The sequence below is a fragment of the Microcaecilia unicolor genome, chromosome 3, assembly GCF_901765095.1.
Source record: "Microcaecilia unicolor chromosome 3, aMicUni1.1, whole genome shotgun sequence".
Lineage (NCBI taxonomy): Eukaryota > Metazoa > Chordata > Amphibia > Gymnophiona > Siphonopidae > Microcaecilia > Microcaecilia unicolor.
Window position 1 is genome coordinate 188,610,048 of NC_044033.1, and position 27,195 is coordinate 188,637,242.

The following is a 27,195-nucleotide window of genomic DNA, read 5'->3' on the forward strand; positions in this document are numbered from 1 at the left end:
AATTACTGCCCAGAAGGACATCACTGGCAAATGTGTCTGCATTTCCCTGCGGTCTATGGAGAACTTCCATTACAAGTATGCAACTTTGCAGACTTGACTTTAATAAGTTTCATACTTTAATATAGTCAGTCAAGGTTTATGGTGCTATATACCAATCATTAACTTCAAACCTTTTCAACAATACTTCAGTATACGTTATGTTCAGGTAACATTGGCCCCTGGAGGGCTTAAAATCTCAAGTTTGTGCCTGAGATCATGGAAGATGAAATGGCATATCCCAGGTAACAAGGAGCAGCAGTGGTGGGAATTGAATCCTGCCTTGTGCTCTAACCTCTAAGTTACTCTTCCAAACATATAGATAGATACAATACAGAAGTAAATATACAGAGTGCTGTTGAAGTTGCACAGAACGTGTTCACATAGATTAAAGTTGCGGTTATAATAGTAATTTATGCTGCTTTTTAAACTGCAACATAATGATAAGGGAGCAGTAGAAAAAAAGAAGGAGAAATCATTTAATTCAACAATGGCAAGGTCGGAAGAAAGCCAAATGAAGCAGGCAGGAGTTGAAGGGGGAGTTGTGTACAGTAAAAACTTAGATGTTGGATTAGGCCCTTTTGACTAGGCTCAGTGCATCCTTCTTCTTCTCCAACTCACAGCGTCCAGACCAGCTTACATTACGTCTTCCCACCCCTGCTTTCCCAACAAGCACGGCCCGGCTCAGGTCACCTCCCTTCCCACGTGCTCTCCGGGACGCAAGGGGTTAAGGCAGTGGCGGAGGGATCGCTGGCCGCTACACGGTCGTCGCCTCACCGCCGACGAGGCCGCGCGTGTCCTTCCCCACCGCTTCCCGGGGAGCCGCGCGGCGTAGCTTCGTTTACGCCGGCGTCCTTCGCGCGGCGAGCGTCCTACTCGGTCGTACGCCCGCTCGTTGCACCCGACTACGGACCCCCCTTTCCTCGTTCGCTAGTGCACAGGCCCAGCGCCGGGACTCCTTTCTCTCCGGCTGCGAAGATGGCCGCCTGGGTGCGCGCTCCCAGCTCTGTTTCCTGAAGCCGCCGCCGCCCGGGGAGTCCTGAGGCCTTGCATCCTCCCGCTCAGCCTCCTTCCCTTTTCTCCATAGCAGTCGCCTACCGGAGGGCCGCCATGGTGGCGGCGAGGAGCCGCGGCGGGGCCTGAGCGCGCTGAGCCCTGGCTCCGGGCCCCGCTGGCCGCCTTGTCTCCGTGCGATGGTTCCCCCGGCGAGGGGCTCCGAGTCCGGCAGGTGAGGAGAGGCCGAGGGGGGCCGGGGAGTGGCGCCGAGGCCGCCGCCGCTCTTCCTACCCGACTTCTCTCGTACCCGAGAGGTAGTTGCTGCTGGAGTTTCTGCCCTTGACTTGGGGGTTTGTGGTCGCTGGCGCTGCTTTTCTTTGTAGGGGGCAGTGAAAACACATTGGGGGTAGAAGAGAGGCTTCACTTTTTTTTTTCCTCCCCCCTTTTGCACGCAGGGCCTAACTTGGGGTGCTGAACGGTGAGGGCTTTTGTTGGTGTTCAAGTTCTGGGAGATTTCAAGCTAAGGTTTGCATGTGTGTGTGGATCTATTTATATATATATGTGTAAAACATTTTCTAAGGGTTTATCTAGTGGGTTTGTAAATTGATTTACTAGCTTGGGGCCGCAGTGAAGGGGGAATTAGAAATATGGCTCGGAGAGGGGGGGGGGGCATCGTGACTGTGTCTCTCTTCTCAATCTAACCTCCTCGTCTTCTCTCCTTTACCGCTTGATATAATTGAGCGTGTAAGCTGTTGTGTGTTTTTGTTGAGGGGTGGGGGTGGTACTTTTGGGTTTACTGATGTCTAAGTGTTTGCCTTCTGTATACTACTGTTTACCCCCTCTCCTGGTTTGGGGGTGTGTGCAGTGCACATTGTGCTTTATTTTCGCAGCTCTCGTGTTTTTGTTGGGCCTGTTGACTGGCTGTTTGCCCTATTAACGTTTGTAATGATGATTGTGTAGGGTAGCAGTGTTTTTCCTTTTTATTTGGGGGGGGGGGGGGGGAGAGGAGTAGTGTTCAAGAGTAGTTTAAAGGTAATTTAAGTCTTCTTACTTTGGAAGGTTGTGAGGTGTTTACTGTGTACTTGGGATGTTTTCTTGTGTTCTTTGGGCCCAATAGTGCTTGAGAAATGGGATATCTGGAGCCACATGTTCCCTATGCATTTGGCCTGCTTTATAATCTCATTCTAGCAGGGGTGGTGGATGTGGAGGTTTTGGATATGCTTCACCTTAATAACCATGTTGAAGTTTGTGCATGAGAGAACGCTGTGCTGCTCATCAGAGGACCATTTAATGCCTCCTGTCCTAGCTTTGAATTTTGTGGTGTTTTCCTCACTTCCTCTTTTATTTTTCTTCCCTTCTTTCTGAAGGTAGGACACCACATGTCTTCTGCTCTTTTTTTTGGCCCTGCTTTCTGCATTTGTTATGAGATGCTGAGGTCTAGCCCAGCCTCAACCTTTTTCTAAGCTAGATCTGCCACATCCCTCTTAGGGTAAGGCTGGAGTGGACCAGGCTCAGATTTGTATCTCAGAACAGTTGTCATTGGTCTGCATTTGCAGACAGGTCAAATGTAGCCTTTTTTCAGCTTCTGAAGGTCTCTATCAGGGAAACTTGTTCTTATATTGCAATAAATTATGTTGGTACTGTGAGGGACTCTACCAAAGGGCAGAAGGACAGCAATGTGAGCTAAACTACTGATCATGGTATGGGCATGTTAGAGGTTCCTTCTCATTCATAATTGGCAAAAACTGATTAACATTTCCTCCAGTTCCCTTATGTATGAACGATGTTTTATTGTAGTGTATGGAAGAATGTATGCATTAAACTATATTGTGTCAACTGCATGCAGATCTGTGTACAGGCATGATAGACAAGGACACTTAGGGGCTCTTTTATTAAGCCGCATAAGCGTCTATGCACGCCCAATGTGCGCCAGTTTGGAGTTACTGCCCGTCTACTGTGTAGCTGTTGCGTTAATTTCATTTCTGGTGTGCGTCCGCTATGCATGCATTACAGCCCAGTTACCATGTGAGACTTTACCGCTAGGTCAATGGCGGTAATGTCAGACCCAAATTGGATGTGCACCAATTTTTATTTTGCCACACATCCATTTTTGGCAAAACTTTTAAAAAAGCAGTTTTTGCAGGCGCGCTAAGAAATGGATCTGCGAGCGCCCAAAACACGTGCCTACACTACTGCAGGCCATTTTTCAGCGCACCTTAGTAAAGGAACCCCTTAAAGTATTCACTTCTAATGTCTGGTTGGATGGGTGTTTGTATTGTATGCACGTTTGCAAAAAGTGGGTGAAAGGTTGGTTTGAGGGTATGTTATTTTGTGGTGAAAAGCTGCTGTTTTTGCAGACTTTGATATAGTAGTATTTCTGACATTACATTTAATACTGTGGCAGGATTTAATGTTTTTGTTACTAAATTGGTGACGTTTCTGTAGTGGACAGCATAACAGGATGGTGGTTGTCAGATCTTGGTGGCTTTGCACTTTCAGCAGGCAAGCCAATGGCATGACAATGACTTTTACGTTTATAACCTATAATACTAGTATTGAGGTTCCTTGTTGTTTATATGGACTTTGTTATAAAAACTGAAGCAGACACTTCACAGGCTGTTGATGTGAGAAGCGCAGAATTGGGATTTAGGATGTGCTCGCGTGCTGAATGGCAGATAAGGGTGTTGGATTTGTTTTTAATACTAGTTTTAATGTCTGGCATCTCTCAGAGGAGAAGGCTTGATGCAGTAGCATAGGAATACTGGGACTTAGGAAAAACCTGGTTTGTTGCAGGTGTAAAGGATATATATATTTTTAACCCTCTCCCATATGATCTTTCTATCTGCAAAAGTTTCCCTGGATTCAACAGACTGTTCTTCTGTAGAACTACATTAAAAAAAACAAACAAACTGCATTTGTTCCATCTTATAGAACTCCAGAGATTCGCGGTTGTTAAGTTGTGGCCATGGAGTGTTGGGAAGAGTGGTGGTGTACAGTATTTTTGTTTGTTTATTTTGTTCTAAACTATTTTTGCTCTTCCTTCGTATGTTTTTTTTGTTGTTGTTGTTTGTTTTTAATTTAGACTTTTTGTGTTTGCACTGCTCAGGATCCTTCAGTTGCACTTGTAGGATATTTGTTTTGTAAAAAAAAAATAAACAAACCGAAATGGGGGGGGGGGGGGGGGGTCAGAAGTGTGGTAGCAGAAAGTGTATTGGTTTGTAGGTCCAGCCACCCACCCTTGCTCCAAGGACTGTCATCAGAGTGGGGTAATGACTGTGGGGTGTGAAGATATCATCCCTTCTAACTTTTGGCATTCATGGTCTGGAATTTATGAAGTTTGTAGTTGTGCCTTTTCCTTTTCTTAAAGTGAGATTTTAAGATGTGGGGGCTTTGTGACAAATAGCAGAAAATCATTTAGAAGCATGTGCTGGTGGTGTAAATGTGGTTCCTGTTTGGGTGTATGCACACATTAGGGAAAATAAAAGGGGATTGCTGCTTTTCAGGGCATGGGTTTTGAGACTTTTTCCTCATTGACATAGGAGGGAAAATCCTAGCATTTTAGGCCATTTGTTTCAATCATCCATGCAATGGGTAAGTCAGAGAGGGAGTGAACCACAGGCCAAGTAAGACTTGTGACAGCAGAGTACATAGGTTGTTAACAGGACCCAACCGTCTGTCATTTCAGGTCAATGAGTGAAGTAAACACACACAATCATGTGAAAAGTTTTTCTCCCCTCATGATTTCTTCTATTATTGCTTGTATGTGACACTGAATGGTTTCTGTTCTTTAAACAAAATATAGTATTAGACAAAGGAACCTGAGTTTTAAAATTATGTAATTTATTTAAGGAACAAAGTTATCCAACACTCATATTGCTATGTGGAAAAAGTAACTGCCCCCTTGGTTGATCGATCAGTTGACCAAATTTAATTGATGATTAAAATTCAACTGATTGAACACAGGCAGACTTGATTTATAGCTGTTGAATCTAAACCTCACTATATCTTGAACCTTACCATGAGAGTGTACTATATTTTTATGTGTATAACATGCCCATGCATATATGTGCTGTACTAGTTTATTCTTCTAAAGCATGCTAACTGCAAAATTAACATATTTTGTTTTTGCAGGCATTAGTGCATGAAACCTGCAAAAAAAATAAAAAGCCTTAACAAATGTGCTAATTTTGCAATGAGCGCATATTAGTAAAAAGTACACTGATACAGCGTGCATGGTTGATTTGTAAAAAAAATGTGTATGATGTATGCGTTATATACATAAAAATGTGGTAGTCTCCACAAAGTTTCTACATGATCAAAGAAAATTCCAGAAGAGAGAGAAAAAAAAAGTTAGAAAGATATCTCTAAATCTGTGGGACACCACCGAACCATAACGAGAGCCATTATTTCCAAATGGAGAAGACTTGGAACAGTGGGTGAATTTTCCCAGGAGTGGCTGGCCTGCTAGAATTACTTCAGTGGTGCAGCGACAACTCATCTGGGACATCACAGAACTTCCCAGAAGAAGATCCAAAGAACTGCAGGTGTCTAGCTTTAGCTAAGGTAAGTGTTTGTGACTTCACAATAAGAAAGAGGTTGAGTAAAAATGAGATTCATGGAGAGTAGCACAGTGGAAACTGCTACTATCCTAGATTAACGTCAGGGCTTATTTCAAATGTGTAAAACACATTGATGATCCCCAAGTTGCTTGGGATAATGTTAGGGACAGCTGAGTTACAAGTGAAACTCTTTGGACAGCATAGGTCCCATTATGTCTCTCGTAAAGCAGTTACAGCATTCCACAGTAAGAGCATCATACCAGCAGTCAAACGTGGTGGTGGTAGTGTGATGGTATGGGGGTGCTGCTGCCTCAGGACCTGAAGGAACCATGAATTCTGCACTGTAGCAGAAAATTCTTAAGGAGAACATCCGGTCATCTGTGTAAGCTGAAGCATAATTGGATTATGCAGCAAGTCTCTAAAACAGAAAAACAAGTCTACACCTGAATGACTGAGGAGAAACAAAATTAAAGTTTTGGATTGGCCTAGTCAAAGTCCTGACTTGAACCCAATAGAGATGGTAGTTCATGCATGAAAACCTACAAATGTGTCTGAATTAAAGCAGTTCTGCAAAGAAGAGGGTAGTAAGATTTCTCAACAGGACTATGAAAGACTGATATCAAATTATAGGGAAAGGGAAATGGGACTTGATATACCGCCTTTCTGATTTTTTTTTCGCAACTACATTCAAAGCGGTTTACATGTATTCAGGTACTTATTTTGTACCAGAGGCAATGGAGGGTTAAGTAAATTGCCCAGAGTCACAAGGAGCTGCAGTGGGAATCGAACTCAGTTCCCCAGGTTCAAAGTCCACTGCATTAACCACTAGGCTACTCCTCCATTTGGATTGCAAGTATTGCTGCTAAAGGTGGTGCACCCAAATATTAGGTTTAGGGGTCAGTTACTTTTTATATGGATGATATAGATGTTGAGAAAACTTTGCTCCTTAAATAAATGAAGTAATAATTTAAAGATTGTATTATGCGTTTACTTAGGTTCCCTTTGCCTAATATTGCATGTTGTTTAAAGATCAGAAACCATTCAGTGCAACATATATGCAGTAGAAGGGGCTATCGGGAGGGAGGGGTAAACTTTTTCACATCACTAATTACAGCTGATTTCTCTCATTTGTGTATGTGACAGCATTACATAATATAGGAAATGAAATTGTGAATGTAGCTGTAGTGTCCATTATACTGAGCTGGAGTTGGGGCCCTCAGATAAATGTCATATTTTTTATTCAGGAAGTTTGCTGGGTAATTGACTAGTTTTATTGACATCTGTGGTACAGTATGGGCTCATGAAAGGGGATGCCATACTTAGGATAGGACTATTGGTGAAAAAGACCGAAAATACTATACCACCTCTGTATCGCTCCATGGTGTGACCGCACCTTGAGTATTGCGTTTGGTTTTTGTCGCCGTATTTCAAAAAAGATATAGCGGAATTAGAAAAGGTTCAAAGAAGAGCAACCAAAATGATAAAAGGGATGGAACTCCTCTCATATGAGGAAAGGCTAAAGAGGTTAGGGCTCTTCAGCTTGGAAAAGAGATGAGGGGGGGATATGATTGAGGTCTATAAAATCCTGAGTGGTGTAGAACGAGAAGAAGTAAATTGATTGATTTTTTTTTTAAAACTCATTCCAAAAGTACAAACACTAGGGGACACTCAAGGAAGTTACATAGAAATACTTTAAAAACAAATAGGAAATATTTTTTCACTCAACGACTAGTTAAGCTCTGGACCTTTTTGTCCCCAGGGAGGATGTAACGTTGATTAGCATATCTGGGTTTAAAAAAAGGTTTGGAGAAGTTCCTGGAGGAAAAGTCCATAGTTTGCTATTGAGACAAACATGGGGAGGCAGGTGCTTGCCCCAGGATTGGTAGCATGGAATGTTACTAATAATTGGGTTTCTGTCACGTACTTGTGACCTGGCTTGGCCATTGTTTGGAAACGGAATACTGGGCTAGATGGACGATTGGTCTGACCCAGTATGGCTACTCTTATGTTCTCTTATGAAGGCTTTAGGATGCCAGGGATGTTAGGGGTGGAATGGACTGGTGCCACCCCAGTTGAACTTGCTCTGTTTGACTTTTGGTTCTTTGCACATTGGGACACACCACATCAAAATTTGCCTGCATCTGTGACCACTGCAGGTTCTGAACACTTCTTAGCAATAAATATTATACAGTTGTTAATAATGCCCTCCCAAGTGTGCAGTCGTCCCAAGTTGTAAATGATGAATCGATTCACAGCTGAATATCCGTAATAAGTACATTTTGACTTTAAGTGGATAAAGTGGGCCTAATGCTTCTGGCTTAGGGCAAACAGGCTATTGGTTAGGTAACGCATGCCTGGAAAATATATGGTTGATTTTAATTAATGTAACCATCTTCCAGTTCTTTTCTGCTTGTAGGGATTGGCAGCAGGGACCCCTGTCCATGTTATATCCTGTTTAGTATGGCAGTGCCCAGCTCTCTCTCTGTCTCCTCCCTAGATTGACATCCTTCCCTCTCTTCCTTCCTAGGTCTCTCTGTGACGGACGATAAGTCTGGAATAGGAATGGAGGATCAGAAACCCACCAATGAGGAGAAAGACTCTGAGGCATCGGGTAAGTCCAGCGGGATTGTGACCTGTTCTTTGCATCAGTTTTATCCCACTGGTGCTCCATAATGAATGTGGCCATCTTGCTTGTTGCACTCTGAGCAGATATTTAAGTGCCATATCCACTTACTATAATTGCATTTTGTGAAAGCTTTACTCTCTCCAATTGGGCATCTCAAGATTTGAACCTGCCACCATATGGCACTAAACTGGGAACAGTGCTGCTGACTTAAGGGGGCATGTTCCTTAGCTGTTCTGATAAGAGAACCCTGTCTACTTTTGCTTATAACTATCCTCTAATTTGTGTGCTGTTGCACTTCTCATTGGATATTCTTCTTTGCACTATAGGGGTTGGCAAAGTTTTTTGGGCAGAGTACAAAAAGAAACATTATTTGTGAACCTTTATAGGGAAAGACATTCTAAATCAATCAGGGACAACCTTCTGGTCATTCGGTGGTATGTGTGCCATGCATTACTGATCCTGTTAGTAGCTCCAAGCCTGAAAGACAATCTCTGGAGAAGGTGTAGTTAGATCACAGAAATAGGATCAGGAGAACTTCTTGGAATATTAGTTCGTATTTCCTCTCTGCTGCAAACTGTGTGAGCTTTTGTAAGCTACTTAACCTCTCTATACCTCGGTTCATTTAAATGTATTTTGAAAGTGTTGCTGATAATTTAGCACTGTGGAAGCTGTCCTAGATGCAAGGCTTAAAGTTGGTAGCAGGATTTTTTCACTGGAGATGTCTGTGTGCCCACAATGCATACTTTACTCATGTAGGTAGCCGGGTATTACTTTCATAATAGGGCTGAAGCCATTGCTTTTGAATCTTAAAACTTGCAAATTTGTAGCTCCTCTCCACTGTTAAAAGACGCTGAAGCATTGCGTCTCCTTTAGTCAGATGTTGGTTTCTGCAGGGTTCATGCCCTGCTCTGAACATCTGCTATAGGGCATCCTGCAGCCTTGAATTATGTTTATTGGGTTCTTGAGGTGTTTGATGCTACAGTGATTTCGTCTGCTGTCAGTAGCGGTACTACACTAGGAGATGAGGTGTGGCAGCCAATGGAGAAGGAAAAGGCAGATTTTGCTGGGAAGTAACTTTTTTGTTCCCCTTTGGCTGAAACTTTTAAACATTTTTGTCAGTTTATTGCCATTTTTTGTTATTTGTTTAGTCTGTTTGCTTTTCTACTATAACATTTTGTTTCTGTGCAAGGGACATAGCTGCTGCCTGGGGATGGGGTGGGGGGGGTACTTGGGAGCCATGGTCACAGAACAGCCTTTTAACAAATTTTAGAAAAAAAAATAGCTGTGCTTCTACAGAGGTGACACGTTATTTTTGGGGTCTTGTGTTAAAGCCATTTCCCTTGTTGCCTCCTAATTGCAGAGGAGGCTCTCAGGAGTCCTTTCTCCATAATTTCTTTCAAGAGCTGTTTTGTTTTTTCAACAGCAAGATGACTGAGAGAGGCAATTTTCTGACAAAGCATGATGCTGTTCAACCACAGCTTCATCCCTCCATGTACCTGTTCTGTGAACAGATGAGCATGGACAGGGAGCTCTTCCTTTGGTGAATGGTGCAGTGTCAGGTGCGCAGGGTCTGTTAAGATTGTTGCAAGAACTGTCCTGAGCTCTGTTAACCGTGTTGGTGGATCCTGCACATAAAGGTCTGGACCAGTCAAGTGAGACTGCTTTCCTTTGAGAGGAAGACAGCCCCCAAGTCCTGTGGATTTACCATTTGGCCTCTTTGAGACTGTTGTGATCCTTAGGGGTTGTCTCTTTTCTGTCCTGGACTCTGAAATACTGAATTAGACTTAGTTGTCGGTTTTGGATTCTGATTTGTACTTACTTTTGGACTCTAAGGAAAGGAAATGTGTTTGGTAAGGATGAAATTTGTGTGCAAACCAAACATGGACTATTTCCCTTGATTAAGGAAGAAAGTCCATTGTTTTGTAGGAGCAGTAAGTCACAAAGGTGTAGGTTTTACTTTTTCAGAAAACATTTCAGTCCTTGATGATCAGTTATCCCCAGTGGCAAATTCCATATGTTTGGAGTGATGTAAAGTGTGATGAGTTTCTGTAAAGAGCTTTAGGGTTGACACAGGTTCTTGTGTAGATTTGAGTGCATGGCTTCTATCATGCATTCAATACCATGCCATGCAAAAAGCTGATAGCATTCTAATTTTATGTTTTGAAAACTTGTGGCTATTGGGGGGGGGGGGGGGGAGGTGCTGCTGTACAGATGCACACAAAAGTTTCGCAGTAAGTGCAGCTTCTTGTGCACGTGTCCAAACAAAAATTGAAAATATTGGCGCATGTTGGCACGTGTTCTTCTGTTCCTAAATATAAGCCTTTCCAAAATGGCTTGCACATAGTTTTTTTTTTGTAAGGCTTTTATTTAGGCATAGAAGAGCAGGTGCTAATGTGTTCTTTCACTTTCGGTTTTGTTCAGACATGTATTCTGCTACCTCCCATCAGATGTTGACCTTGGAGGGGCTTCCTGCTGGTTGCAAAAGGATTAAAAAAAACCCTCAAAAACCTGGTATAAAATCTTTTCTGCACAGCCTTGTGTGCTGCCCTGGTCCTTGCAAGAAAATTCTTGCAATAACCGTTCGTCTACAGCTCCTGTGTAACTCTCTGCATTGCCGTGGAATACTCAATAGCCTGATTAGCATTCATTTTAGTGAAGTGTACGGCCATGTATTCTGCGTGAGTTAAAACCTTCATTCAATCCTTTCCGCATTGCTTGGCGCGTACAACCCATAGCACGAAGTAATTTTGGGCTCTGTAACCCGAGGACCCATTGCATCATACCAACACCTTTGTAGGGCATATTGAGTCTAAAGAGTTCTGTGGATAAAGTTACAGAAGTGATACCCAGGAGGTTGAGTGAAACACTTTGTTGATAGTTATCTTTTGTATGTATTGTTTTATGATTAAGATTGTATTAAGCAGGCTCAAGTAGGGGTACAACAAAAAAGGTTAAATTATTTGTTTGTTTTGTGGGTTTCAATAGAATTTGTGTTATGTTTATGGATGTGGGGTTGTGGGAGCTTTTCTTGTATGCAAGGTTTTTTATAGTATATTTTTTGATGTCTTTGTTGTATATCACTTAGAAGGGTTTTGGCCTTGATCTAGCATTCGTAAGCTTAATTCAAGTCTGAAGAGCAGGCATCCAGGGACGACAAGGCCATAGCAGAAAAACTAAACAAATTGACAAACAAAAAGTAACAAATCGTCAGGAACAGATGGCATTTATCCGAGAGTTTTAAAATAACTTATATATGAAATTTTAGACCTGTTACTAGCATTCTGTAACAGATCATTAAAATGAGCCACTGTGTCTGAGGATTAGAGGGTGGGCAATATAAAGCCAATCCTTTAAAAAAGGGCTGTAGGTTAGATGTGGGAAGCTATAGACCAGTGAACAGAACTGTTAGGCACATGGATAGACATGATTTTTAATGGGGAAGAGCCAACATGTATTTAGCAAAGGGAGTCTTTCCTTACTAATCTAGTAGAATTAAAGGTGTTGATAATGGTGAGCCATACAGTATAGCCTCTTTGGGCTTCAAGAATGCATTTGACAAAGCTTGTTATGAAGGACTTTCTAGGAAACGTGATGGGATGGATGACTGTGTTCTGCTGTGGATTGGTACTGGTTAAAATATAGGAAGATAGTTGGATTAAATGGTTGGTTTTTCTGAGGTGGGTAGTGGAGTGTCTTGGCGATCTGAATAACATGTATATAAATGATCTAGAAAAGGAAGCAGTGCGTGAGGTGATCAAATATACAGATTACACAAAATGGATCAAAGTTTGCTAAAACATAAGCAGACTGAGGAACTGCAGAAAGACCTTAGAAGACCGGGGGACTAGGCATTTAAGTGGCAGATGAAATTTTATGTGGACAAATGCAAAATGATAGGGAAAAATGGTCCTGACTATAGATGTTTGATGCTGGGCTCCATATGAGTAGTTATCGCCTAGTACAAGATTTTGTAGTCCTATATGGAAGTTAGCTCTCCACGATGGGGAAGGTCAACCATGTGATCCCCAGTCTTACCTTGCGGTCTATGCAGCTGCTCCAAGGTTTTATGTGGCATCAGCTGTGACGCTGCTGTAACCCCCTTCCCTCAGTTGAGGCAGTGCAGGTCTAGTTATAATGTCCTTGCATGAACTGATTTATTTCCCCCCCCCCCCATGGTTATTTAGCAAGATATTTCTTACGGGTATTCATATAATTCTCCATGGGCAAGTAGGACATAATCATTCACACATAGGTGACACCATCTATGGTCGTGCTAGCTTTGACTCCTCTCTCATAACCCAAGAAAGTCTGGAAAATTTTTTGAGCACTATGTAAGTGCTCTTGCCTATATGATCATTGCTTCTCTCCCCAGTCTACTTCATCAACACTAAAGTGCAGTAATGGATTTTATGCTCTCTCTCTTTCTTTACCTAATTGAAACTTTAGAAAAGAGAATTTTGATGATTTCTTATTTATCACATTTATACCTCATATTTTTCCACACAATTTTTGAGTTCAATGTGGCTAACAAGCTACAAGGAGACATTATAAAATATTAAATAAATCCATAATCCCACACATCAATAAAAGTCATAAATACAGATATAATGGAAGGAGGGAGGGAAAAACTAGGCATTGGCATCAAGTAACACATTTTTTTAAAAAGGAAAAATGTAAAAAACTTGCAAAAAACCAAGTAATCATTCTGGGATCTAATGTATTTCAGCAAGGAATTCCACCATTTAGTACCTTGGTAAGAAAAAGTAGTAGAATAAATTGACTTATAGACTACTTTCTTACAAGTAGGAAACGAAGACACAGGTAGTCTCTCACATCAAAGACTGCATTGCGAGAAGTCAAAGTGACAAGGCTCAACATTTAATCAGGGACAGTACCATATAAAATCTGAAATATGAGAGCAAAGGCCTTAAAAGGAAGCCGATGCAATTGTATCAGCAGAGGAGTGGCCCTTCCAAAGCGTGGCATATTCAGGACAAACCTGGCTGCAGTATTCTGGGCAGTTTAAAGCTTCCTTAAAACACATTCTTTGCAACCAGAGTAGATAGAATTACAATAATCAAATTGGGTCAAGACTAGAGACTGGACAAGTACTCTGAAAATATCTATTGGGGGGAAAAAGGGCCTAATTCACTTCAGCTTCCAAAGTACCTTAAAAGATTTAGTGACTACAAAGGACACCTGTGATTCAAAAGCTAAGTGCTGATCAACAATAACCCCCAATAACCCTCAATGAATGGTGTGGAACAGGTGGATGTGAAGTGTCTGTTCACGCTTTCCAAAAATACTAGGACTAGGGGGCATGTGATGAAACTACAGTGTAGTAAATTTAAAACAAATCAGAGAAAACTTTTCTTCACCCAACGTATAATTAAACTCTGGAATTCGTTGCTGGAGAAAGTGGTGAAGGCGGTTAGCTTAGCAGAGTTTAAAAAGGGGTTAGACAGTTTCCTAAAGGACAAGTCCATAAACCGCTACTAAATGGACTTGGGAAAAATCCACAATTCCAGGAATAACATGTATAGAATGTTTGTACATTTGAGAAGCTTGCCAGGTGCCCTTGGCCTGGATTGGCCTCTATCATGGACAGGATGCTGGGCTCGATGGACCCTTGGTCTTTTCCCAGTGTGGCATTACTTAAGTACTTACTAAATGTGCTGACCAAAAGTGCCCAAAGCAGTTTTCACATTTGGGCATAAAAGAGCCAAAACCTCCTAGGGGCTCAGAGAGAGTACCCAAGGGTCCCAGTGCTCTGGAAGATGAAAGCGATGCTATACAGTACTGGGGGAAATTACCACAAGTTTCAGGTAGAAGAGCTGTAGACGCACAGTTATTGGAAGAATTTTCTTGCCAGGACCAGGGTAGCATACAAGGCTGTGCAGAAAAGATTTTATTGCCAGGTTTTTGGGTTTAAAAAAAAAATCCTTTTGCAACCAGCAGGAAGCCCATCCAAGGTCAACGGCAGATGGGAGGTAGCAGATTGCACGTCTGAACAAAAGTGAAAGAACACATTAGCACCCGTCCTTCTATGCCTAAATACAAGCCTCACAAAAAAAAAAAATGTATGTGCAAGCCATTTTAGAACGGCTCATATTTAGGAACGGAAGAACACGTGCCAACATGTGCCAATACTTTCAATTTTTGTTTGGACACGTGCACAAGAAGCTGCACTTACTGCGAAACTTTTGTGTGCATCTGTACAGCAGCACCTCCCCCCCCCCCCCCCCCAATAGCCACAAGTTTTCAAAACATAAAATTTAGAATGTTGTCAGTCTGAAAGACTTCAGACCATTTGCACATACAGTGGTTATTTCGACAGTTTTATGAGAGACTCTATATGATAGATATTTCCCCTTCAGAGAGGGATATATCTGCCTTCTTAGAACAAATTCACCAACCCAGGCTTAGTCCCGGGGCCCAACAACGGCTTTTTAGGCCCATTGAATTAGATGGGATTCTTCAAGCGATTCAAGCCCTGTCTCCCGCGAAGGCACCGGGACCGAATGGCTTTACTAATAGGTTTTATAAGATTTTTGGTAAGCTTTTGGCCCCCTTGCTGTTGCGGGTTTTTAATTCCTTCAGTGAGGGCCAGAACCTTCCAGAGACATGGAATTTGGTGACCGTTGTAGTTATACCCAAGCCAGGTAAGGACCCTCAGGTGTGTGGCTCTTACCACCCAATCTCTCTTTTGGGGGTAGATTATAAGATTTTCACTAAAATAATGAATCCCCTTATTGATTCATGAAGATCAGGCGGGGTTTGTTCATGGTCGTCAAACATTTGATGATATACAACGCGCCCTACACCTTTTATATTATGCTGAATCTGCACAGGTACCCTTATGTTTACTATCGCTTGATGCAGAGAAGGCGTTTCTTAGGGTACATTGGCTGTTTATGTTGCAGTTCTAGAGAGAGCTGGAATAGAAGGTTCCTTCCTACATTGGCTTCATCTTATTTATACGGCTCCCTGTGCTTCAGTTCCAGTTAATGGCCAGCGGTCTCCTTCGTTTCCTCTGTCTCGAGGTACGCCCTATTCCCTCTTCTTTTGCGCTGGTGGTTGAACCTTGCAGAATACATCTGCATGCATCCAGAGATCCAAGGAATAAGAAGAGGGGGGATTGAAACTCAAATTTTGTTGTTTGCGGATGATATATTGCTGACTCTAGCTGACACGAGTGCTTCCTTTTCAGCTTTAACCTCTGTTCTATATGAATATGGTCAGGTTTCAGGCTTTAAAATTAATATGGATAAGTCAGAAGCTTTGAATGTGACTATCCCTGAGGACCAAGTAGCTAGATTAAAGATTAGATTTCCTTTTAGATGGGCATCTAGAGGTCTTGGGTAACTTGGGGTAAATCTGACAAAAAGGTTTAAGGATTTATGAGGCAAATTTCCCGGGGAAGCTCCGGGAGCTCTTTCTGGAACTTGAGCGTTGGGAGGACTTGACAATTTTATGGCTAGATGATTCTGATTAAGATGATTCTGCTACCCAAGCTGCTGTATTTGTTTATGGCCATTCCTATTTTCTTACCTGAAAAGTTCTTTCGGGGCTTGAGGCATAGAGTTTTTTCATTTATTTGGAAGCGGAGACCACCCCGAGTAAGGAGGGAGGTGATGCATCAATTGCGAGCTTTGGGAGGGATGGGTGTTCTCTCTTTTCTGGCTTACTATCAGGCGGCCCATCTTCGCATTTTGGCAGAATGGGTGCAGGGGGTGGGTAATTGTGGAAATCCCTTGAGCAGACATGGCTGGACCCATTCTCGTTGGCGGCAGTCCCTTGGTTGCCCGACATACTTATATGGAGTCTGGTTAGAGGGACACCACCATTGCTCCAGAGACCCTTGTCACTTTGGAGGGACATTCAGACGAAGTTTTTTTCTGGGCTGCACTTATTTTCTGTATATGTTTATTCGTTTTGCACCCCAGTTTGCCCCAGGGGATGTGGCCTCTGGGTATGGGCTATGGGAAAAACTGGGTTTGCACGAATTTTGGAAGAGGGGGATTTTGTTTTGTTTAAGGATATTCGTGAGGAATATGGGATCCCTATCTCTCAGACATTTCAATATTACCAAGTGTGGGACTTTATTTTTAGAAAAGCTAGAGAGGATTGGAGTTTAGCAGAAACAAATTTGGAAAGGGCGATGATTAGTGGAGGGGGAATCTCTAGATTATATAGGGCTTTCCTTTCACATAGTTAACCTGCCATGTATTATTTGCTGAAATGGGAGTGGGCTTTGGGTGTGTCTTATGAATTCTCACAGTGGGATTTGATCTTTAGATCATTGCTTAAAGTATCTATTTCTAGCACTTTAATGGAAAATGGGTACAAGATCTTGTATAGTTGGTACTATTCTCCTAAGCGATTGCATAAAATGTTCCCTTTGATGTCAGCTTTATGCTGGCGTCAATGTGGTATGGAGGGAGATATGTATCACATATGGTGGGCTTGTCCCAGTGCTCAGAAGTATTGGTCTAACATTTTGAAGTTTGTTTACAGCCTTACAAAGCTCACATACCCTATGAAGATGGAACACTGTCTCTTGCACGTTAAGCCGATGGGAGTAAAGACTCATATACATCATTTGGTTACTTTTGTGTTTGCAGCCAGCAAGCTGGTGCTGGCCGCGGCTTGGAAACAGACAGCGTTACAGGCAGGGGTATTGCGCAAGTTGGACAACATTCATTTGATGTCTAAGTTAACAGCCATGCGAACTGGACACTTATTATTGTACCATAAGTTTTGAGACTTGTATGTGAAATTGTCTGCCTGTCCGGACTTCTCCCTTCTTACCATATAGAGACTGTAGAGTATGGGGGGGGGGGGGGGGGGGGGGGGAGTTGATTGGGGAAGGGGATTTAAGGAATATCTGTATAGCTTGCCAGTGGGGAGATATGCTTTGCTGTGTTTGTGGTTGATGATGTGCCCAGGCTGGCTATTTATTGTTGTGATTTGCTACATCTTTCAATAAAAGCTATTAAAAAGAGAAAAAAAAAAAAGAATTGCAACCCCTGCTGTTTTCTTTTGCTGAGTGTTGGAGCTATAATGGATCTGAGAAAACTGTTTATCTTACAATGATCACTCTGTTTTTCGTAACAGGTGCGTTACCTGAATTAGTGCAGTATCACAGTTTAGTCTTTTCATTTCTTTAAATAAAAGTCCCCACTTAGTTGGTGAATTTAAACCGTTGACATTGTAAGGTACTCATTTTTGCAGTTATAGACCCCTGTACCCGCCTTAGGCCCCCTTGATGCATCTCCCTTACCCCTTTCCCAGTCTGGGAGTCAGATTAGGAATAGTGTACTCCACTGTGTGGCAGCCGTGCCATTACACTAATAGTTATATATCGTCCCCTAAAAGGAGGTTGGATGAAAACAGGAGACGGGATGATGTAAAAAAGTTGAAGTCAGGTTAGCCTGTTTCCCATTTCCTGCGCAGCCGTCATCCCAGTACACTCAAAACAAAGCAAACAAACAAACCTATGAACTACTGCATCCATGTTGTTCGTTATTGATGGTAGCATTTTTATTTAATCTCACTTATATTTTCAAACATGCCAACTTGTGCATCATACGGATGTACACAGAGGAAGTATAACGAAATAGCTTTTCATAGGTAGAGTAGTAATTTGTTATAAATCGTAATCGATGTGTTATTTGGAAGAGCTGGTTATAGGGACACCCTAGCATGTGTTATATTCGTGCAGAGTTTTTTTTTTCTCCTGGTAGAGGGCCATTAAAAGAGACATCATGTTATGAGAATTAGGTGCTCAACATTTAGAGTTTCTATTTATTTACTTATGACACATATATCCCACATTAAACATGAGTTAGGTTGAAACCTGGGAGCATTTAAAATCTTTTTTTTGTTTGTTTTTTGTATTTTCTTCCCTGTGCCTAGATAAAAAGAAAAAGATGGCATGTGGGAACTTGATCCTTTTCTCTTATGGATTGCAGTGGTATATTATAAAAATGCACTTGATATTTTTTATTACTACTATTTAAAAGACAGATATTAAATAATGAGGGCAGAGCTCCTTCATGCAGAAGTCCAGAGTCAGTCTAAATGTGCCAACATTGTTGAGCACGCTATTAGCCACCAAGTTCATACAAAATTAATTATGTTCAATGGAAAATAATTCTGTTGGCTCAGGCTGCTTTCTGTGTGAATATTCCATCACTGTTTCATTGTTGCTACCAAGTATTACATATTAAGGGCATTTGCTTTAAACTTTGTTTTAATTCATGTATCCAGTCTGTACATGCGCATCGTTTTGCTTTTTAAACTCAAAGGTGAATCCTAAGGGTGGTAGAACAATTAGGTATAAACTGTGTTGTTTCTGAGTTTACTAGTTTTGGACTACTTTGGGTCCTGCTGATCTGTACATCTGCTGTCTGGAATTTTGGAAGACGAAAATGAGAAAATAAAAATTAAGTTTTGGATGTACTCTGTAGAAGTTGTTGTTTACTTTTGCAATGTCTATGGATGCCAATTCTGGTGTATGCATGTGATAATATTTGAATAATTGTCTATACTTATGGCTATGATTTCTGAACATGTGGCATCATTAAAGGACAGAGTTTTAAATGCTTAGTTGGATATATATGCTAATCTGAACTTTGTTAAATGTTTCAGACATATCCATCTAGTTGCTCCCATGATATAACTGAATTCTATTATTCTGTCTCGCTGTATTTTCAAATGTAAGACACATTGAACCCAACTTTGCTTGGGATAATATGTGATATAAATGTTAAAAAAATAATCCTTTATCCTCCACCTTTTAAGAAACTGCCTATCCAGCTGGATGGTAATGGTACAAGGAAAGCAAGTTTGGTCGACTGAAGACTAACTCAAAATAATCTCTTCCTTAGCTGGGCCCTAGTATTACCATATTGAAAATGTGACCATACCGTGCCTCTGTGGTTATGTTCCACTAGTAAGTTAAACTGACTTCCTTGAAAGGATTATATAAACTTTGTATGTGTGATTAGGGACACAAACATACACTTATTTATTCAATATCACAATTCCTCATGTACAGCAAAAAAAAAAAACAGCCTTTTAGGGTGGATAGTATTCACAATGAGCTTCTTTTATTATTGACCAGATAGAAATGAGAGTTTTCAGTTTTGGCACAGACATCACAAGAACAAAATATAAGAAAACCATGGGAGGAAGTGACATCACGGCGCTTGATGTCTGCCTAAGTCAATAGCTCTTGCACTTCCCTACCTTCAGTAGCAGAATCCGTCACCATCTGTCTCGTAACCGCTTCTTCTTTTGTCATCTGAGAAACCTGGAAGCCTGGGCGCCATGAGTAAAGCTGTATCTTCGCTACGTAAGGAAGGAGAGTGTCGCTCTGCCCAGCAGTCTGGTAAGGGCCCTCATCACCATGTGTCACCGGCTCCCATCTCTCCTTCCGACTCTGTCTCTACTCCGTCTCAAGCAGAAGTGCATGTTGTGCCTCCCCATCAGGGAATTTTGCAAGAACTAGCCAAATTTTTAGAGGGCATTCATGCTGATATTAAGGCATCTAAAAAGGAAATTCTCGGGCGCATGGATGCCATTAGCGCTGATCTCCATGAATTGGGCTGGCGCGTGGAAGATTTAGAGGTGCGATTTGAGGAGCATTCCGAGCAGCTGACTAGCACAGACTTACATCTCAGGCATATTACTATTCAATGTGAGTAGGTACAATATAAAGTTGTTGATTTAGAGAACGGGGCGTCGCAATAACCTCAGGTTCTGCGGTGTTCCCGAATCTGGGGACTTAGAAGATGTGCCTAAAGTGGTACGGGTGATATGTGGAAAACTGCTAGAAGCGGACCGTGAAGTCAGCAACATTGCGATTGATAGAGCACATGGGGCTCTGTCAAAACCACTTGTTAATCAACCCTTCAAGATTATAGTTCATTTTACATCATATGCCTTAAAAGAACGTTTATTTATTTATTAGGATTTATTTACTACCTTTTTGAAAGAGTTCACTCAAGGCAGTGTACAGTAAGAATAAATCAAACATAAGCAATAGACAATTATAGCAGTAAAAATATTCAAACAACAATACAAAGTATGGCACAGTATACTACTTACTTCCTTAGCGTCCCTCCGGACCGGTCCGGGAACTGACTCATGGGTTATGTACTCCTTCCTTCCAGCAGGTGGAGACTGAGAATTCTGAATCTGTAGAGCCAATAAGAGCCCTATGCAACTAGCCTTAAATTCAGTAAACTCAGTCTCCAGCAGGTGGAAGGAGGTGAGCCTTTAGTCTCTCGCTGTCTTCTTTATTAGGTTTTGTATTTAAGTTTTTTAAAGGTAGATTTTTCTTTGGACAGAGGCTGTGTTTCTTTTTCTTTTCTCTCTCTGCCCTGGGTTTAGGCTTTGTAGTGACTGGGTGCAGTGTACACCTCAGTCAGCCTTGGGGTGTTACACCCAGGGGGTAACCGGGTCCCTCCCCATCTATACCTCCTTGAGTCCCGACATTTTATTGTTTTCTTGGGGGACAGCTCAGACTCTTCGGAGGAAGAGCACTGAAGCATCAGGAGAGGCAGCCCCTTAAAAAAAAAATAAAGACAAGAATCGGCAGAGGTCCGTTTTCTGGCAGCAAACGGCACAACAGCTCTGGGACTGGGCGTTTTTAGGCTGTTGTCAGTTTGAGCTCGGTTTCTTTAGAAAAAGTAAAGGAAATTTACCAGACCTGAAGCTTTGGAGCCAAGGGATGGCTGAGAAGCTGCGCTGTTGTCAGGTGTGTCAGCGCCGGCCTCCGGCGCTTGCAAGTACTGCACCGCCGTAGAATCAGCTGATTTGCCAGTTCCCGTGGCTCTTTCTTCTTCGGCGGGTTCGGGCGAGGCTTCGGGTCCATCGGCGGCAGTCCGGCCCCGTTCCTCTGAGTTGGTTTGCGCTCCCGTTTTGTTGGCTGAAGCTTCTGGGGAGGACTGGCCTGTCATTGTTTCTGAGAGACAGTCTGCTGCAGGGCTTCCTTGTTCTGGAGTTCAGGAGGGAGGTTTTCCTCCAGAATTTGTTATTCAGATGTACCAGGATTTTCTTCTCAAGCAGTCAGGTTCCCATTTGCTTCATTCGGTTTCTCCAGGGAATCCTCCGCCCAAGCGTATTTCTGTTGAGAGAGAGTTGGGGGGGGGGGGGGGGGGGGTCTCAAGGAAGATCAGGCTTTGGACCAAGATTTGGATATGCCCACTTTGGAGGATATAGAGTTCTTAGATGTGTCTCAGTTGGAGGACTATGGTCCTGCTGAGGCAGGGTCAGATTCTGTTTTTCCAGATGAAGATCCTTCGGTGGTGCGTATGTTTCACAAAGAGGACCTTCAGGAGTTAATTTCTTTAGTGGCCGACACTTTGCATTTTGAGGAAGATCTCTCCGCTGTTCGTGAGGTGCGTAAGGTTGATTTACTGGTTAAGGGAATTAGACATTCTGGGAAAATGTTTCCTATGCATCAGGACATTAGGGATATTATCCAGGCTCAGTGAGATTTCCCGGATGCTCCCTTTAGGTTAGCTAGGTCAATGGTTCGGCTTAATCCAGTTCCTGAAGAGGATAGATCTCTTCTGAAGGTGCCTGCTGTGGATGCTGTAGTTTCGGCGGTGACTAAGCGCAATACTGTTCCGGTGGATAGTGGTACCGCTCTTCGGGATGCGCAAGAGCGTAGGTTTGATGCTCTTTTGAAGAGTACTTTTGATCTCTCTGGCTGTGCAGGTGGCCATTTGCGGTTCTTTAGTAGCTAGAGCCTGTTTTCGTTGGGCTGAGCGAGTTTTGGACAGATCTTCTGATGACTTCTCGGCTATTGATTCGGAAGTGGCTAAGATTGAGACGGGTTCAGCTTTTTTAGCAGATGCCTTGTATGATTTGTTGAGGGCGTCGTCTAAGTCTATGGCCCTTTCAGTTGCGGCTTGTCGGTCTTTGTGGCTGAAAGGCTGGTCTGCAGATGCAGCGTCTAAGTCTAAATTGAGTAAGTTCCTATTTCGGGGTTCTTTTTGGCCCTGAATTGAATAGACTGGTCAATAGTTTGGGAGATACCAAGGTGCCTCGTCTGCCAGAGGATCGTCCTAGAGCTTCTCAGCATTATTCTGGATTTAGTCAGGGCTGAGGATGAGATTTCCGTCGCTTTAGGTCTGTCAGAGCTGTTCCGCCGCAGCGCTTTCGTTTCTTTCAGAGGAATCGGTCCTTTCGCAGGTTCCGTAGGGGAGGTAAAGATTCCTTCTCTTCCTCTCAGTCCTCTTCCTGTCCAGCCCAATGAAGGTGCAAGGGCCTCGCCTCTGGTTCTGGTTGGAGCTCGTTTAGCTCTGTTCTTTCAGAGGTGGATCCAAATCAATTCAGATCAGTGGGTCTTAGAGGTTATTCGAGACGGGTACGCCTTGGAATTTGCTCGTCCTCTATCCGATGCCTTTCTAGAGTCTCCCTGCCGTTCTCGGCTAAAAGCAGGGGCGGTGCGGGCCACTCTGTTAAGGCTTCTCCAGCTGCAGGCGGTTTGCCCAGTACCTCCATCCGAAGTCAAGCAAGGTCATTATTTGATTTATTTTGTAGTTCCAAAGAAAGAAGGTTCCTTCCGGCCAATTTTAGATCTCAAGGCGGTCAATCGATTGCTTCGGGTTCCCAGATTTCGGATGGAAACTTTGCCCTCAGTGGTAGTGGCAGTCAGGAATGGAGAGTTCCTTACTGCTTTGGATTTGACGGAGGCTTATTTGCGTATTCCAATTCGGGAAGCGCATCAGCGATTTCTCCGATTTGCAGTTCTGGGAAAGCACTTTCAGGTCTGCGCGCTTCCCTTCGGTTTAGCCACAGCGCCACGTACTTTCACCAAGGTTATGGTAGTTGTTGCAGCGGCGCTCAGACGGGAGGGCATTTTGGTTCATCCATATCTGGATGACTAGCTGATTTGAGCAAAATCATATCAAGAGAGCTTTCAGGTCACGAATCAAGTGGTCCAGGTTCTGCAGTCCCTTGGTTGGGTGGTCAATTCAGCCCAGAGTCGGTTGGTGCTGTCTCAAACCCTGGAATATTTGGGAGTTGTGTTTGATACGGTTCAGGGTCGCGTTTTTCTTCCACAGGTAAGGATTCTCAAGATCCAATCTCAGATTTCTGCCTTGCTGCCAGATTCCGTGTGCTCGGGATTATTTGCAGGTGTTGGGCTCCATGGCAGCAACGATAGAGGTGGTTCCTTGGGCCATGGCGCATATGCGCAGTCTTCAGGCATCCCTCCTGTCCCAGTGGTCTCCTCAGACGGATTCAGTACACGTAAAGTTACCTTTGCGGATGCCAGAGCGCAGCAGCTTGTTTTGGTGGTTGAGGACATCCAATTTGATCAAGGGCATGCCATTAGATCAGCCCAGCTGGACAGTGATAACTACGGATGCCAGCCTCAAAGTCTGGGGTGCCCATTGCCTGGGACGGTTTGTTCAAGGTCAGTGGTCTCAGTCGGTGACATCGTTATTGATCAATCTCCTGGAAACCAGGGCGATCAGTCTAGGTCTGGTGGCGTTTTCTTCCCTAGGGAAGGGCAGGTCAGTTCGCATTCTTTGGGACAGTGTGACCGCTGTGGCTTATGTCAATTGGCAGGGAGAAACGAGGAGTCGCATGTTACATCTGGAGTCATCAAGAATCATGTCCTGGGCGGAGGCTCATCTAAGTGCTCTCTCGGCGTCACATGTGGCAGGAACGGAAAACGTGCAAGCAGATTTTCTCAGTTGAAATCTTCTAGATCCCGGAGAGTGGGCTCTGAGATCACGAGCCTTTCAGGTGATAATAGATCAGTGGGGGTGGCTAGTAATGGATCTACTAGCCACTCAACTCAACGCCAAAGTAAGTCGTTTCTTCAGTCGCAGAAAGGATTCACGGGCAGAAGAGGTGGATGCTCTTCTCTAGCTGTGGCCCCACGGTCTTCTATAAGCGTTTCCTCTGTGGCCTCTATTGGGGAGAGTTCTGCAGCGAATCAACACGCAAGAGGGAAAGGTGATTCTGGTAGCTCCAAATTGGCCTTGTCGACCATGGTACGCGGATCGTCTGCGTCTCTTAGATGCTCCTCTTCAGTTGCCGGATCATCCCGGTGTACTTGTTCAGGGGCCGATTCTTCATCCAGATCCGGCTCGATTTTTGTCTTGCTGGCTTTTGAGAGGGCGCGTTTGACAAAGAGGGGTTATTCTTCCAAAGTCATTTCTACTATGCTTCGTTCGCGTCGTCGTTCCACTTCTCTTAATTGTATCAGAATTTGGCGAATATTTGAAGCCTGGTGTGTGGATCAAGATATTTTGGTCCCACAGATGTTGGATTTTTTTACAGCATGGTTTTGATAAGGGTTTGGCCCTTGCTTCCCTTAAGGTTCAAGTTGCGGCCTTATTGTGTTTTCAGGGATGTGTACAGGGCAAATCTTTGGCGAGCCTTCCAGATGTGTCTCGTTTTCTGAAAGAAGTAGGTCTTCTGCGACCTCCTTTGAGAGTGGTATTTCCGGCTTGGGATCTTAATTTGGTCTTGTCGGTTCTTACTAGACCTCCATTTGTACCTTTGACGGACAGTTCTCTTAAGGAATTGACACTCAAGACTGTGTTTTTAGTGGCCATTGCTTCGGCCAGATGGGTTTCGGAGTTACAGGCTTTTTCGTGTACATCGCTGTTTTTGGAGTTTTCTAAGGAGCGTGTCGTGTTGTGGCTAGTGCCTTAGTTTCTTCCTAAGGTGCTCTCTTGTTTTCAACTTTCACAGTCTGTAGTTTTGCCAGGTTCCTCCTCGGGTTCGGAGGATCAACGCAGATTGCAGTTTCTCGATGTTAGACGAGTTCTTAGGCATTATCTGAAAGTGTCGGAGGATTTCAGACGTTCAGATCGTTTGTTCTTATCGAAGGTTCCCGTAAAGGTTTAGCAGCTTCTAAACCAACTCTGTCTAGGTGGTTGAAGGAGATGATACAGTCTGCCTACGTTCTTTCTGGTATGCAAGTTCCGTGGGGAATCAAGGCTTATTCTACTAGAGGGCAGGCGGCGTCTTGGGTCAAACGTTTTTTGGTTCCTCTGTTGGACATTTGTAAGGCAGCAACTTGGTCGTCTTTGCATTCGTTCTCGAAGCATTACAGATTGGATGTGCAGTGCCGTCAGGAAGCAGTTTTCGTGGCAAGGGTTCTCACGGCAGGTTTGCTGGGGTCCCTCCCTTAAATTGTACTGCTTTGTTACTTCCCACGAGTCCGTTCCTGGACCGGTCCGGAGGGACGCTAAGGAAGGAGAAATTAGATTTTACCTGCTAATTTGCTTTCCTTTAGTCCCTCCGGATTGGTCCAGATCCCTCCCAGATAAATGTACGCTGTATATAGGTGTTGCATATGGTTTTTCATTTTGGTTTACAGTAGGAGCTGTTTTGTAGTTTCTACTTAAATTCCTTGTTTTTTTTTTTTTTTTCCATTGAGCAGTTCGGCACGGAGGTGTCGCTATCTTGCTTGGCATGAATTGGCTGCTATCATTCACAGTGGCACAGAGGAAGGGTAAATATTCTTTCTCTTTATTCTTCTTCTGCTTTGTTACTTGTTTACGGAATCTAAGGCTAGTTGCATAGGGCTCTTATTGGCTCTAGAGATTCAGAATTCTCAGTCTCCACCTGCTGGAAGGAAGGAGTACATAACCCACGAGTCAGTTCCTGGACCGGTCCGGAGGGACTAAAGGAAAGCAAATTAGCAGGCAAGATCTAATTTCTCCTATTTCTACATAATATGTAATAGAACATTTTAATAGACAGCATAGAGTATAAGCAAAGATGGAACCTATAGATAGGTAACAAAGATGGAACCTATAGATAGGTAAAAGAGTAAGAGGAGTAAGAAAATAAGGTGACTAAAGAAAGCTGCACATGAGGTCAGAGAGATGATTAAATGTTATCTCAGCTAGTGTAGGAGAGGATAAACATGTCCTGCTGCAGTATGTGCAGCTAGCTACTTACTCCATTAAAAGCCTGGTTGAAGAGTCAACCTTTCACCTGCTTCCTGAAGTAAAGATAGTCTTGTGTTAAGTGGAGCCCTTCAGGGAGTGCATTCCAGACGGCTACTCTGGAGAAAGCTCGCTTGCGGGTATCATATCATTTGATGTCTTTTGGAGAGGGTGTGGTTAGGGATACCCCTTGGGAGGACCTTTTATGCTGTTTATACTTGGTATATCCTGCGGTCTTGAAAATACTGCATGTGGGCGAGTTTTTTGCAACGTTGTCACCGAGTGTCTTCGGTGGAATATAATGAAGCTAAGGTTTTGGTCTACCAGGACCTATCTCAGTTTACATTGTCTCAGCGACGTGCTATGAAGCCTATTCTGGAAATCCTAATTAAAGAAAAGATTGCTTACCATTGGACAATTTTTTTTTTTTTGTTACATTTGTACCCTGTGCTTTCTCACTCATGGCAGGCTCAATGCGGCTTACGTGGGGCAATGGAGGGTTAAGGAGCTGCCTGTGCCTGTGCTTTCTCACTCATGGCAGGCTCAATGCGGCTTACGTGGGGCAATGGAGGGTTAAGTGACTTGCCCAGAGTCACAAGGAGCTGCCTGTGCCTGAAGTGGGAATCGAACTCAGTTCCTCTGTTCCCCAGGACCAAAGTCCACCACCCTAACCACTAGGAGGCCACTCCTCCATTCTTTGTTTTACCATCGATGGAAAACAGCACCGGGTTCATCAGCTTACTGAAGCGTGAAGATTCTGCAGGATGCCGGTCTCTCTGCTGGCTCAGTCCCCCCAGTGAGTGTGAATCCCTCAACTAAAGCTAAACTCCAGAAATGGGAGAGAGTTCCTTATAAAGCTAAGAAAAACTCTGTATCTGCTTGATTTTTGTGTTCATTGCTTTGTCAGGATATGTATATTAGCCTGTATGCTTCCTCTTTGCTATTTTGCTAATGACTTTATGTTAGCTGAGGAGGGACGGGGACAAGTTATGTGAAGGTTTATGTATGTCTGGATGTTGAAGGGTTGTATGACATCACTAGGGTT

The 27,195-nt window shown here is 43.3% G+C and overlaps 1 protein-coding gene across 1 annotated transcript in view; it reads left to right on the forward strand.

Moving 5' to 3' along the window:
• The first annotated feature begins 830 nt into the window (after positions 1-830).
• The window catches only part of KMT2D (lysine methyltransferase 2D), a 591,638-nt gene continuing 565,273 nt past the window's right edge, over positions 831-27,195 (forward strand). The window contains exons 1-2 of the mRNA XM_030196818.1: positions 831-1,264; positions 8,119-8,202. Coding sequence (XP_030052678.1) covers positions 8,154-8,202 — 49 coding nt within the window. The 5' untranslated portion in view covers positions 831-1,264; positions 8,119-8,153. The remainder of the gene's footprint in view (positions 1,265-8,118; positions 8,203-27,195) is intronic.